Here is a 14,076-nt window from a genome sequence, read left to right on the forward strand (position 1 = left end):
GATGAATTATTCAGGCCCGTGTGGGAAAGCCGGGCCGCGGGGACCCGCTGGGAGGCCGGAGGGGGGCTGAGCACCCCCGGCTCCGCGGGGGCGGGGAGGACCCAGCATTACCCCCCCCTTCCCCCTCCGGGCCGCCCCCTCCACACCCCACGCCCAGGGTGCAAAGCGGAGCCCCCAAATCTCTGCAATGTGGGGGGGGACACACGACCCGGCGCCCCCCTCCCTGCAGGGGCTTTGCAAGGCCGTGGCGGGGGCACCCGGCCGGGGGGGGGGGTGTCCCGGGGGCGGCGGGGGTGGGTCGGGGGTGCGCTGTATTTATGAATGGGTTGCTCCATCCCCGGCGCGATTACTATGCGGCGCGCGCGCGCCCGCGCTGCCTGGCGGGGTGCTGATTGGCTCCGGCGCGCTATTGACGTCACAGCGGGGCGATCGGGGCTGGGGGGGGGCGGTGGTGAGTCACCCCCCCACACACCCCCCCCACCCCCCACACCCCCCCTGGCGGGGCTCGGTCACTATAACTCGGCGGCGCCCATGGCAGCGGCCCCCAGCCGGGAGCGCAGCGCAGCCCGGCCGAGCAGCCCGGCAGGTGGGTGCCTGGCACGGGGGGGGGGGGGCACGGACCTGGGGAGGGGGCACGGCCACCTGGGGGGGGGGAGCATGGCCACCTGGGGGCGGGCATCGACACCTGGGGGGGGCATGGACATGAAAAGGGGGCACGGAGCCCTGGGGGGGCGCATGGAGGTGGGGGGCGGGGGGTACCCGGACGTGGTGGGGGGCACCCGGAGGGGCTGCGAGCCCGCTTGGGCAAAGCGCAGAGCTATGGGAAGGAGGTCAAGGGGCACCTGTGCCCCACCCACCTCCCCCACCTCCGGGGATGTGCTCCTCCCCCAGGTACCCTGGGAGGGCCGGACCCCCAAGGTAAGGGGGGGGATCCTCTCGGTTGGGGGGTGTGTTGCAGGGCCGGGAGGGCTCCTGTGTCTTTCCCCCCACCTTATTCCCAGGTAAGAAGCTGGGTCACCCCCTTCACCTGCTGCTTGGGATCCCCACATTGTTGCCCTGAAGCTCTGAGGCGGTGAGCGGGGGCCGGTCCTGCTCCCCTGTATTTATCCATCAAAATCATCTGGTGCACAACACCCCCACGACCCCAGCAGCTAATGCAGGCAGGAGGTGCTGAGCAAGCCCCACCCCCACCTTTATTCACATATTTTTCTTTGCTTGCGAAAGAATCAAAACCAAACCACCTTGTCCAGAAAAATCCCCTCGGAGCAAACAGTGAGCACCCCCTCAACGCTCTTCCCCCCTCCCCAAGACAACTTCTGGGGTGAGGCAGGACTGTCCGTGGCCGGGTGCCTCAGGGACAGCTTGGGTGGGTCCCTGCTGTGGGCAGCGGGTGCTGAGGGTGCTGCTGTCTCACTTTCGGCTGCAGCAGGTCGGCTTCCGTCAGCATGATGGAGGAAGGGCCCCCCAACTCCAGCGAAGGCCAGCAAGGCTGGTTTGCGGCCAGGAACAGCAGCAGCAGCTCCTTGGACCTGGAGTCTGTGGTGCAACCCCTTGTCTTGAACCCATGGGATGTCATCCTCTGCATCTCCGGGACCATTATCTCCTGTGAAAATGCCATTGTGGTGGTGGTCATCTTCTACACCCCGACTTTCCGGGCTCCTATGTTCCTCCTCATCGGCAGTTTGGCCACAGCCGACCTCCTGGCTGGTTTGGGGTTGATCCTGCATTTTGCCTTTGTCTACTTCGTCCCGTCGGAGGCGGTCAGCCTGCTCACGGTGGGGCTCCTGGTCACCTCCTTCACAGCCAGCGTCAGCAGCCTGCTGACCATCACCATCGACCGCTACCTGTCCCTCTACAACGCCCTGACCTACTACTCAGAGAAGACGGTCACCAGGACTTACATCATGTTGATCCTCACCTGGGGAGCCTCCATCTGCTACGGGCTCCTGCCCATCATGGGCTGGAACTGCCTGAAGGACCCCTCAGCCTGCAGCATCGTCAAGCCCCTGACAAAGAACCACCTCATCATCCTCTCCATCTCCTTCTTCATGGTCTTTGCAGTGATGCTCCAGCTCTACGTGCAGATCTGTAAGATCGTCTGCCGGCACGCCCACCAGATCGCCGTCCAGAGACATTTCCTGGCCAGTTCCCACTACGTCACCACCCGAAAAGGCATCGCCACCTTGGCCGTCATCCTGGGTACCTTCGCGTCCTGCTGGCTGCCCTTCGCCGTTTACTGTCTCCTGGGGGATTACAGCTACCCAGCCCTCTACACCTACGCCACCCTCCTCCCCGCCACCTACAACTCCATGATCAACCCCGTCATTTACGCCTTCAGGAACCAGGAGATCCAGAAGGTGCTGTGGACCGTCTGCTGTGGGTGCTTCTCCTCCACCATGCCTTTCCGGTCCCGCTCCCCCAGTGACGTCTGATGTCCCGTCCCCGTCCCCCCCCGGCCTCTCTGCACCTTTCACTTACCGATTGCAGTCGGGGGTTTTTCTTTTTCTCCCTTTTTCGTTCCCAGAGACACATCGCAGGAGCTCTCGGTACCAAGCAGCTTTCCCCAGCCCCGTCCTTTCGGGCACAGCCCATTCTCTTGCTCTATTTTTCCACTTTTTGAATTTACAAGAGAGAAAAACATATTTTTTACCCATAATATAATCTATATTTATGCGTGCACACATGAGAGAGAGGAGGGAAATCCTCATATTTTCTTTAAAACTATTTATGATGCTTTATTTTTTTAAAGGGGGAGCGATACTGGGTATGGTCGCTCCCCTCTACGCCTTTTTTACAGCCTCGTTATTTACCTCAGAGTGTTAAAATATATTTTGTACGTTTGGGGAAGGGGGGGACTCACTTGCTGGAGGAGGAGGGACTCAGACCCACCCCTTTCTCCCAGCTGTCCATCCATTTATTTATTTTTAAATTATTATTTAATATGATTTTAACGCCGCCCTCCCAGCGCTGGGGCTTGCTGCCCTCTAGCGCTCGCTGCCTTTGGGCAGAGGGTGCTGCTGGAGGCTCCACACCCCCAAACCCAGCAGCTTTGGGTTCCCCTGGGTGCTCCCTGCCCTTTATGGCACCCAGGGCTGCCCCCCCCGCGCCAAAGCCTTTCTTTGCACTGGGACTAGATTTGCACATTTTGGGCGTGGGGGGGGAGATACGGCTGTGAAGAGGCCCCTTGGGCCGGGGACCCCTCGGTGGGGTCGTTCAGGGGTTGGGGGGGCTGCTTCTTGTTTACAATCATGGGCAGGGGGGGGAAATAAAAGTAATTTGTGATACGAGGTGCAGCTGTTTGGTGCTGGGGAGGGGGTGGGCTGCTGGCTCCCGCGGCAGGGGGAGGGAAGGCACAGTGAGGTCCCCGCGCCATCACCCCGAGTCGAGGCAGGGCCTCCTCCCCGCTCCCTTTCCCCGTGCCCAGTTAAAAAATCCCAAGCGACAGCACTTCCCCCACCCATCACATCCAGTTAGCAGGAGTGTGCCCCGGGGGGGAGCAGCACCGAGGGCCCTGGCCATCCTCATCCTCACAGCAGTCCAGCGCCCAGCAGGCAGAGGGGCTTCATCCAGCCTCGTGCTGTTATTGCCACCCCGATCAGAGCGAGATCACGGGCAGCTGCCTGCACCCCGGCCCCTCGCCTGGCGAGGGTGGCACAGGGGGGCTCGGGGCTCTGCCCAGGAGCCTGCACCGAGGTGCCCGTGCGCCTCAAACAGGGTCTGGGGTGCCCATCATCGCTGCCCACGGGTGCTTGTCACAGGGAAGGCAGGGTTAACGATGGCAAAGCTAATTAGGGCAGCTCGTCCCCTCCGGTAGCAAGGCTCTGTGCCCTGAGAGCCCCCTGTGCCCCTGCGCACCCCAGTTAGGGAGCAGCAGCAGGTTTCTTACAGGCATTTGTGCATCCGCAGACGCGCCAGGATGTGGCAGAGCCCAGGGCTGAAGAGCAGCCGGAGCCCGGCTGGGTGCTGCGGCGCGGGCGGTGCAGGATGCGTGCCGGCCCCCGAGGCTTCACTTCACCTTGGGCTCCGGGACCTGGTGGGGGCCCGGAAAAAAAGATTTCCTTCCCCTTCTCTGAGCGTGGGAGAGGGGTTACGGCAGCAAGCACCGAGGGGAGATGGGACTGGGGAGAGGCTGAAGGACCCACAGCCCAACGTCTCCTGCTCTCCAGGGGCTGGGTTCAGCGCTGGGGATGGGGTTGGGGAATTTGGGGCTCCCCTTGTCCCCACCGAAGTTAAGCCAGGGGGAAAAGGAGCAAAGCTCAGGGTTGGAGACACTGGCAGTGCCCCGGGGCTGAGCTGAGGACACTCCGTCCCTCAGCCAGGGGATAATTCCTGAGGCCACCTCCCCCGGCAGTGAAAAATCCTGCACTTCCCAGCCCTGCTTTATTCATGGGCAGTTTATACCTGGTTGTTCTAATATCAACATCATACAACAGCTTAAATAGCTTTTTTCTCCCTTGTGCTTCCTCTGCTGAGGTCTTTGAGGGAGCAGCCAGAGCTCCTTTGCTTCTCCACGGTGGCGTGCCCGGCAGGTCCCTCCTGCTCCCAGGGGTCCCTGTCACCTCTCCTGGGGTGAGATGCCAGGCTTTGCTGCAGGGTGTGCAAGCACGTGGCATGAAGGCAGCACCACGCAGGTCTGTTGGGAGCCCCCCACCATGGCTGGCGGTGCAGGGGGGCACAGGGCTCCAGCCCCCAGCTCCTGGCAGGGCTGTGCTGGAGCCGATGGGCTTCCCAGATTCATCTGGAGGGGATTCACAGGAGCTGGGGTGAGCCCGCAGCAACAGCCCAGGATCAAAAGCCACCAGGACCCAGCCGCATCGCACCACATCAGGCCAAGGGGCCGCCTGTGCCTGGTTCCCCCCACGGCCAGCAATTAAGGAGCCCTCAAACCCACCACCATGGGTCCCCGAGAACATCGCCCCTCACAGCTCCATCCCCTGCTGCCCCCAGACACCGCGGTGGCACCATTGCTCAGTGCGTGGCTGCTCTGGGCGCCGCTTCCCAGCTGGGAAACGCACCCTTCGGCTCCTACCTGTGTCTGATTCCCTCCTGCTAAGATGGATGAGGAAAGCCGAGGCTGAACGCGGGGCAGGAGGAAGCCGGGACCCCGACACTGCCGCGGTACTGGTTGGTCTCCCGGCACACCAGCCAGCGAGTCCGGAGATGTTCCCAGCTGCTCCGGGCCTTTGGGGGATGGAGCAGGCGGCACTGAGCGGGGAGAAAAACAGCCTGCAGCAGGGCCCAGCCGGCTCCCTTTTTCAGTGGAGGAAGATGCAGAAAGCAGAGGTATAAAAAAAATAGTCAAATCCATCCGAGAAGGCGCCCGAGTGCCGAGCAGCCACCCCCACGCCGTGATGTGCAGGAGAGGCTCGGGGGGGACCAGTGGCCCAGCTTTGGGGTTAAAACATGAGCTGAGAGGCTGCAACCAGGTTAAAGGCGGGGGCCTGCCCTTGCCCCAGCTGTGCACGCACACCTGGCAGGCCCAGCGCTCCCCAGGCACCCCCTGCCCCGCGCCACGGCTCCCAGCAGATGCTGTAAGCCACGGGCAGCCTCTTGCCTCCAAACCCGGCCTGTGCCGCAGCAAGGCCATGGGGCTCAGGGCAGGTTTTGCTCCCTTCTCTGCCGTGGGCAGTCCCTGCCCCGTTGGCAGCAGGGGGCTCAGCTGCGGCTCCAGCGCCTGCCCTTTGCCACCTTGCCGGGAGCAGGGACACCGGGCAAGAGCGCTGGCAGCAACCACGGCAAAGCCAGGGCCAGGTCCTGCCAGGAGACAGCCCTCCCTCCCCTAACCCTGGCGCTGAAAACAGGGGCTTTGCCAGCTTGGAGGATGGAGGGAGGTCAATGCAACCCCAAAAACCTCTCGCCAGCACTCTGAACCCCAACTGACCTGCCTGGGGCGGCGCCGAGAGCTGCCCATCGCCCACACCGCATCCCAGGGACAGGTCTCTGCTCCCCGCGATGTTCTGGGGTGCCTGCGAGGGGTGCGTCCTGTCGGGGAGCACGAGCCCCGACATCCCCCGGCACCACTGCGGGCGGCCGTGCTGGGAACACCGGGCCGCAGGGAGGGCTGAGCAGCTCTGGTTATTGGCCTGGGTTACATTTAAATGAGAAACCTCAGCCCTGGCTTGGGGGATTTTGTTTCCTTGGAAGCGGGAGCAGGCAGGAAATGAAGAAAACGCGGCCCCGCTCGTAAGCGTTTTACCAAATGCCGAAGGCAGCGGGAGGCATTTCCCGGTGCGGCTCGGGCTGTGGAGCGTCGTCCCCGGCCACCACCGGAGCCGGGGCTCCAGGAGGCATCGCTGGTGCTTCCCAGGGAGGAGAGCCTGGCCGAAAGCCCTGCTTGGGGTGGGAGATAGCAGCAGGGTGGAAAGCAGGTCTCTCTCTAGCACCCAGCAGCCTCCCATTTTATTCCTGCAGCAACATCCGATGCAGAAGGTGGCTCGGTGCTGCCGGGGTGCGCCTTGGCTGCCTGGTCAGGGTGCAGGGACCCAGGGGTGGCAGCACCCTCTGCTCCCCACCGGCAGCTCACAGAGGGCCGGGCTCCTGCGCTGGCTCGAGGCCGGGGCTTTGTCTAAATGGCCCTGGCCTGGAGACGGCGATGGGGAGCGTGATTTGGCCCTGGCCGCAGCCCCAGCTCCGCGCGGGCTGCCTTAAGCCCTCCACATGCAGGCGCTGGCCTTTGCGGGAGCGGATGAGCCCAGCGCAGAGCTGCTGCCCTGCCAGACTGCAGAAACTTGAGCTCCAAATACATAATTCCTCTGGCACCCCGTGGTTATTTGTGAGCTGCTGTGAGCAGATGGAAGAGTTACAGATAAAGCCATCCGCAGCACGGGAGCCGATTGCCTTCCCCACACAACCGCGTAGGCAACAGCAAAGGCAGGGAGGAGGGAGAAGGGGAAAAAAAAAAAAAAAAGAAAAAGGCAGAAAGAGAGCGAGAGAGAAGGAGTCAGCCATTTCTACAGGGGCTGAGCTGCCATCTCAGCACACCTACGTGCAAGAAATGGGGACTCTCTGCTGGCAGCGGGCCCTTCCCGGGGAGTTGGAAGAGGGTAGTGCTCTCCCACCACCCATGGATGCTTGGCTAACGAAGGCAGCGCGAGTCGGGGGTGACATTGGCAAGGCAGAGCGCTGCCACACACTGGGAGAGCAGGCTGTTAACGCTGATCAGAGCTGGCAGCGCCTGCACTCGCTTTGGTCCCAGAGGGGGAATTAAGGGAGAGAAGCTGACGTCAGTCGTGGAAAGGACACGCAGCCCACTCATCCAAGGCAGCCGGCAGCATCTTCTGGGTGTTGCTAACACCACCTTGAAGGAGAAAATTAAATAGGTCTTTGGAGACAGGGGCTCCTATGAAGCCAGAGCCCGGCCAGCTGTGATCCGGTGCCGAGCTCCGTGGAAGAGACAGACAGGCAAACACATCAAAGGCTGGGGCCAAGGCCAGAGTGCCAAGGCACAGCAGAGCCCGAGAGACTCTCCCCCAGCTGCAATCAGCTCCTCCATAAGAAACGGCTGCTCACAGAAAGGGCTCGGGCTCTGAGAGCACCAGCACACGATTAATCTCGCTGCTGGGCTTCTCTCTCCTCCCTGCACTGAACTAAACCCTGAGCTGGGGAGCAGGGGCGGAGGGGAGGCTCTGGGCTCTCCAGGGGCTCCCCCGGGCTCCATGGGTTGCCAGCAGAGGGTGAAGTGTCACCTCCTTGCCAGGGGCAGGCGGGCTACGCAGGCAGGTGGAGCTGGCATGGAGACTTCCCTGTCTTTTAGGGAGGCAAACCAGCACGACGCTCACTGATGCACACCCCAGTTCCCAAAGATGACCTTCAAGGGCTGGTAACCCAAAAACGCTGGGCTGTGTGCTAGCATGTACCCCAAAAAAGCAGAGGCACCAAGTTAGCCCTGGCCACAGCCGCACCCATGCAGACAAGGGAGCCAGGGGCGCCGGCTGCACCTCCTGGATTCGAGACGGAGCCAAGCGCCGGGACACGCAGCACCAGGGAGCGTGGAAGCCCAAGAGATCCCTCCTTCCCCTGCCCTCCGCGCCCCAGCACGACTAAAGGGCTTGCTTGTTCAGAAGCTGGCAAGGCCAATTAATCTAATGAGGTTTTGCAGCCAGGGACTATTGTCAGCCAAGAAAGGCACAGCGCTGCAGAGCGAGCGCACGGGTGTCGCCTAGAAGCCAAGGGAATTTGGCAGAGCAAAGCTCGTGGTAAAAGCAGGGACGAGGAGCAGCAGGGACGGATCCTTTTGTTGCTCTCCACCGACCGGCAAGAAAATACACCCGCACAACAGGCTCACGTACCAAACCCAGACAAGGCACCTGAAAACAGGGCCAGGAGCCATCGCTGCTGCGGCTGGGGCCAGGCAGATTAACTGCAGAAGGGACCTTGAGCAGCTGAAATGGAGGCAAAAAAAAAAAAGGCAAGCAGAAGCAGCCCCCTCCCACCCCAGCTGCAGCGGCTCCGCTCCTGCAAGATGGAGCACGGGCTCATTTCGTATGGCAGGGAGCACACGCGGGAGGCTGGTATCTCCTCCTGGATAGCGCTTCCTTGGCGCCGTTACCCACCGCAGGCAGCACGAACTACCGCCATCGATAATCCTCAACCCACCTTGGCACGGCCGCGTTTTGGTGCTGGAAGAGGCTTCTACGTGGACGGCATTTGCAAGACACCTCGGGCCCCGCTGGCTTCCCTCGTCCCTCTGCCCAGACACCTGCGGACAGGACACGGCCCAGGCGCCCTCGGAACACCGAACGCAGCCGGGTCCCCCAAATTACACCCCGGCAGCCCCGTGAGACGCACTACAGGACACGAGTTGCACGGGCACGAGGCGCTCACGCGGCCCGGCGCCTCCCTGCGCTCCCGGGCAGGAGAAGCGACACGCAGCCAAGTCGCAGCAGCCCCTCTGCCCGGCACCAGCCACCTTCCACGCACGAAGGACCACGCCGCGGCTCCCCAACACGCGCCCGGAGTAACACACGCAGGCGCCGGTTGGATTGAAAGGTTTTATCAATTTTACAGTTTTAAAAAAGAATCAAAAAATTGTCTTTTTTTTTTTTTTACATGTACATTACAAAAAACTCTTTGCAATTAGGTTCTTCATCCAGAGGTTACTGAGCTGATTATTTAAAATAAAAAAAATAAAAAAGCAGCAGGAAAGCCTGGCTTACACAGCAACCGACAGGGAAAGCACAGACAGACGTTACACGGGAAAACAGAAGGCAGCGAGTCTGCGCCGGGACGCACAGGTACGGACACGGAGCGGGCTCCGCTCCCTTTAAAGCGGGCTCTACGCCCGCTGCATCCGTGCACACGAGGCGGCAGAGTTTGGCCATCAGTGTTTTGTTTGGCTTTTTTTTTTTTTTTGCAGGGGTAAGAAAACCAAACAAGTCTACAGTATTTTTGCTCATGAGGTTGGGGTTTGGGGTTTGTTTGGTTTATTTTTTAAATTTTTTTCCTTTGTCTTTTTTCTAAGCAGAGTTTCACTGCTGAAACCCCTTTGGTCTGAAGTGAGCAACCCCCTGCACCCTGAGAGTAGCCGTCAAACATCGCCCTTCCGATCCCTGGCCTGGCCGGGTCCTTTGAGGGCACTTCCCATCCCTCCTCCCACCATACCTTCTGCTCAGCGATAAACCCCTAAGACACAAGTGGAATAATTACTCTTATAAATATATTTATATCATTAGGAAAATAAGGCACTTCAGGAGGGTTACAGCTCGTCTAATTCTATGACATTCTAATCAGGAAGAAAAATAGGTTAGTTTCTGAAATGAATTTAAACGAATGTTAATACAGTAATAAAAACAATCGGATCCACTTCCCACTTCAAGGCTTTGTTTAAAAAAAAAAAAAAAAGGAAAAGAAAGCAACCCCCCGAAATCCAACAGCAATGAAACCTGACCCGGGGCAGCTGCATCTGCCCCACGCGAGGCCCTGCCTGCCAGCTCCCCGCCGGAGCCCGTCAAGGGCAGGTACTTTCAAAAGAGGCATGTTAAATTAAGTTCATGGACTGAAAAAAAAAACCCCAAAATAAAATATATATATATATATATCCTTTCCCTGAAACGACACTCCGCACGGCTTCTCGGCCATCTGGGACCTCCAGGAGCCCCCTTCCCTCGATCTGGTCTGGTGCTTTGGGTCTGATAAGGAGAGGAGAAAGCAGTGAAGGTCACCGACTGCGGATGAGGCTCCAGGCTGAGCCCAGGGAGCCGGGACGAGGCTTTCCCTGCGAGCGCGGGAAGGGGGGCGGCGGGGGAAAGGCTGCCGGGAGCAGCAGCCAAGCACTGCGGGCGAGGACACCGGGAGAATGTTTAACCAGGAGCGCGGCGCCGGGAAGAGGAAGGCAGCGGCGGCCTGCCCAAACTCGCCGTGTGCGGGGAGGGAGCGAGCACGCCCCAAGCAAACGGCTCCCAGGACTGGCGAAATGGCTGCTCCGGCTCTGCGTCTCCATATGGACACGGCTCGGGCTGAAATGGAAAGACTGGGAGGACCGCAGCTGCCAGCTCTCGCTCTTGGCTTTGTGAAATGCTTGAGGTTCGCCCGCCGTGCCGTTCGACCCAGCCTTACGTGGGAAAAGGGGGGGAAAGAGTAAGTTAACACGAAATGACAAAGATGGCAGGGGAGTCCAGCACAGGCCCTCGGTCTACATGGGGCAGCAGCCCCGCAGTTACAGCACAGCTGCTCTGTCTTGCAAAGGTTGTTTTTGGCACCTCTCCTCTTCCCCTACTGGTTTAAGAAATATTAAGCCTACTTGGTGGCCCAGCGCTCTGCGATTTTGCAACGATACTCAAAGACGGTCACTTTACACCAGTTGTTTCTCAGGGATCTCCGTGCTAGGCTCATACCACTGCATTTTGCCATCAAAGGAGGTTTAAAAAAACCAGAAAGCCCCAAACCAACACAACAACCTTCCCTACCTGTCCACAACTCTTCCGTTTAGGATCCAGCAGTTTTGATTCTCACCTCGGGGTGGGAGTTCGAAAGCAGAGGGTGGTTACAGCAGGCTTGCACGGACAAAGCAGCGTCCCTCCCGCTGCCAGGAGGGCCTTGCAAGCAGGCGAGGCAGTCGGAGAGCCGACTCCACCCGCGGCCATGCCAGATCGCCCACACAGCATCCTTGTGCAACAGGCAGCGCGTGGGGCAACCGTGTCCCTACTGCCCCCAGGCACGGCCCTGCCTGACAGACCATCCATCTGGGTCACAGAGAATATGGCACCTTCCTGTATTTCACACGACAGGAATACTCGCTCCCCTTTCCCAACAGGGGACAAGTCTAGTTAAGGCAATTTAAAATTAACCCAGGTTTGGCATTTGCGAGCTCCTCGCTTCCCTGTGTGATAATGCTGTCAGCCCGGGTTAGCTTAAAGGTCTGTTTTCCCCAGGAACCTGTCTCCGAGAGAAGCCAGAGGAGGATGCTTACAGAAAGAGCAGAAAAACAAGAGGCAGCGATTCTCCTCTAGCTCCCCTTACCCAGCTCGCAGCAATAATCAGTTTGCATTTCCAAGTCCCTCCACTGCACGATGGCTCGCTGGCACTCGAGGGGTTTGTTCCCTCTTCCAGAACCTGGAACTAGCACCGCTCAGATGTTCCCAGCCCATCGGGATGCCCTTTGCATCCTGCCTAGCAGCTGATTTGCAGACAAAAATCTGATGGCGTAGCGGTCCAGTAAATCTCTCCTGATTGTGCTCAGGGTCGCACTGGATCTCGGCTTGATCCGCACCCCAGAAAAGCCCATCCTCCAGGCCCTCATCTGCTCTTTCAAAGATTAAAAATGCACACGCGCACACACACACAAGAAATCAGTAAGAATTCAATGGCACAAACTGAAGCCATCAATCAAACCCCAAGAAGGATTTTCAGCAGCCTGGCAGCCTCGGGCTGGGCCTGGCGTTCCAGGTATCAGGAACATCATTAAACGAGGCAAGCCAGAGAAGAAAGAACAGGCACAGGCTGGCAAAATACTTTACAATAGGAAAGGCAAAGAGGTGGGAGAGTTGTTCTTAACAGTCCCACCCCACGACAGCTGGACCCATGATCTCGAAAAGGCTTTGGAATTGCTTTCTTGCATGACCCTGACTGAGTCATGTCCAAATTAAAATACACATCTGTAGCATCAGGGGTATTTGTTTCTACATTTCCAAGACACTCTCATACTCTATGGAAGGTAATATAAAACCTAGGTCAGCTAGTTCAAGTTCACCATTTTCTCCCCCTGCCAGTACTGTACCTGTACTGAGCAGCCTGGGAACCCATACTGTTAGTGAGGAGAAAAAAAAACGTTTTCTTAAAATTAACTAATGAATTCTAATAACAAAATTATGGGAAGAGACGTAGGTTAGGTCTGATGTAACTGATGGGCAACGCAGTTCACACACAAGACGTTTTTAGGCACATGAACTCCCCTCCTCAGGTGGAAGGGAGGAGGAAGCAAAGGTAATAACCAGCATTTTCTGCTACTCAAGTCCCTGTGTAAGAAGTACGGTCACCCTGCTAGAAAAAGCACCTCTTCAAACGGACTGCAGCATCGCCCTGAACAGGCCAAAAAGATCAAAGTGCCTGGTGTTCAGAGAACCCTCCCCACACCATCTCCCTGCTCTAGGCTTTTTTTTTTTTCTTTTTTTTTTTTAATTTTTCATTTTTTAAACACACTCTCAGCATGAGCTGGAGAAATCAGCAAAGCGGAGTTTCGCCACCACTCAGCGCTGACCACACAGATGCGTCTCAGTGGGGCAGCGGCTCTGCTCTCCCAGAAGCGGGAAGCCGAGCAACCGTTCTGCTCTGGCTTTGCATCCCTTTGTACAAGTCTCCTTTGGCAGACTCGGCAAAGCAGTCCAGGAGATTTGAGGAAGGTAAAGGCAGCTTTTAAAATAAAATAAAACAAACAGTCCCTCCTCACATTGCACCCAATGCACTCCACAGCCCTAGAGCCGGGAAGCGCACCCCACGCAGGGCAGTCTGGAAATAATACTAGGGGGTCAGAGGGGAAAGAATTGTGCACTATTGCCAAAACCTGATTATTTGACAGTGGGATGCAGCAGAGAACTGACATTTAAAGCCCATTTTCTTGCAGCACTACCAGTATTCACTGGAAGGGAAGAGCCATCAGATCAACTGTCTGCTGTTGCAATGAGAAAACTAGCTGAAAATGTCCTTCATCTGAAAGGCCACGCGGCCACAACAGGATCATCCATCTTTACTTTAAAAATCCCTCAGGATGCAGGGTTTATATGTGCTCTGCCTGGTGGCATCGAGAATCTGGAGGTTTAGCTCTCTTTTAAATAAGCAACCGTTACACCCCCTCCAGCTAAATCCCAACACCGCGTCCTCAGTGTCAGTGAGGAGACCTTTTGGAAAGGCAGAGCACAAAGTCCTGCCAAAGCCAGAGGGGGAGGGAGAGGGGAGATATGCTGCTGGTTGTCTGAAAACCCTTGGCACATCTTTGGTTACGGGATGAGAAAGGAAGTGGTGGAAGGTTTGGCCACCTGATTCTTTAGGAAGACGTTAACCCAGGAGAGAAGGGGAAGAAGGGGACAGGACCATGGTTAATCCGACCATTCGTCCTCATCGAACTCCGAAGAGTCGTCCTCAGAGTCGCTGTACTCCACAGCGATGCGGCGTGACAGGATGGTTGCCACATCGTTGCCCACAACGTCCCGCTTCTCCTGTTCCCGCTGCTCCTCCACCTTGCGGAGCTGGAAGCCTGTTGGGAAGAAGGCAACGGAAGGAATCACGTGAAGGCTTTGGTCACACTGAAATCTCCAAAGCAGCCATCCCTTTGACACAATCCTCCGCGCAAGGCAGCCTGTCCTGTGCCAGTGAGTATTGGACACGCTGTGGGATAACACTGGTGGTGAATGACAGCCAAGACAGCCTGGGTGGGCAGGTGGAATGGGAAGCGAATCGTTTCCGTCTCCTCCGAGGGGTTAACACCACCACCATTCAATCCACTCGCAAACTTGGACCGCACCAATTCCAGCACCGCCGTCTCCAAAGGTGCAGGCGGAGGCGTAAAACCTAGTGAGGTTGTCATCAGGGTGGGCAGACAAGGAGGGACCTCAAGGGTCAGGTCTTGAGCAGCGAGGCAGTCGC

At 58.2% G+C, this 14,076-nt stretch overlaps 2 protein-coding genes across 3 annotated transcripts in view; one reads left to right on the forward strand and one right to left on the reverse strand.

Moving 5' to 3' along the window:
- The first annotated feature begins 1,367 nt into the window (after positions 1–1,367).
- GPR3 (G protein-coupled receptor 3) lies at positions 1,368–3,068 on the forward strand. The gene has a single exon (XM_064471426.1). The coding sequence runs from the start codon at positions 1,446–1,448 to the stop codon at positions 2,430–2,432; it is 987 nt and encodes a 328-aa protein (XP_064327496.1). The 5' UTR covers positions 1,368–1,445; the 3' UTR covers positions 2,433–3,068.
- A 6,760-nt stretch (positions 3,069–9,828) lies between these two features.
- Positions 9,829–14,076, reverse strand: part of WASF2 (WASP family member 2) — a 32,668-nt gene continuing 28,420 nt past the window's right edge. For both annotated transcript variants that reach the window (XM_064471423.1, XM_064471425.1), the window contains exon 9: positions 9,829–13,687. In XM_064471423.1, the coding sequence (XP_064327493.1) occupies positions 13,530–13,687 (158 nt within the window). In that variant the 3' untranslated portion in view covers positions 9,829–13,529. The remainder of the gene's footprint in view (positions 13,688–14,076) is intronic.

The sequence above is a fragment of the Phalacrocorax carbo genome, chromosome 22 (genome assembly GCF_963921805.1).
Source record: "Phalacrocorax carbo chromosome 22, bPhaCar2.1, whole genome shotgun sequence".
NCBI lineage: Eukaryota > Metazoa > Chordata > Aves > Suliformes > Phalacrocoracidae > Phalacrocorax > Phalacrocorax carbo.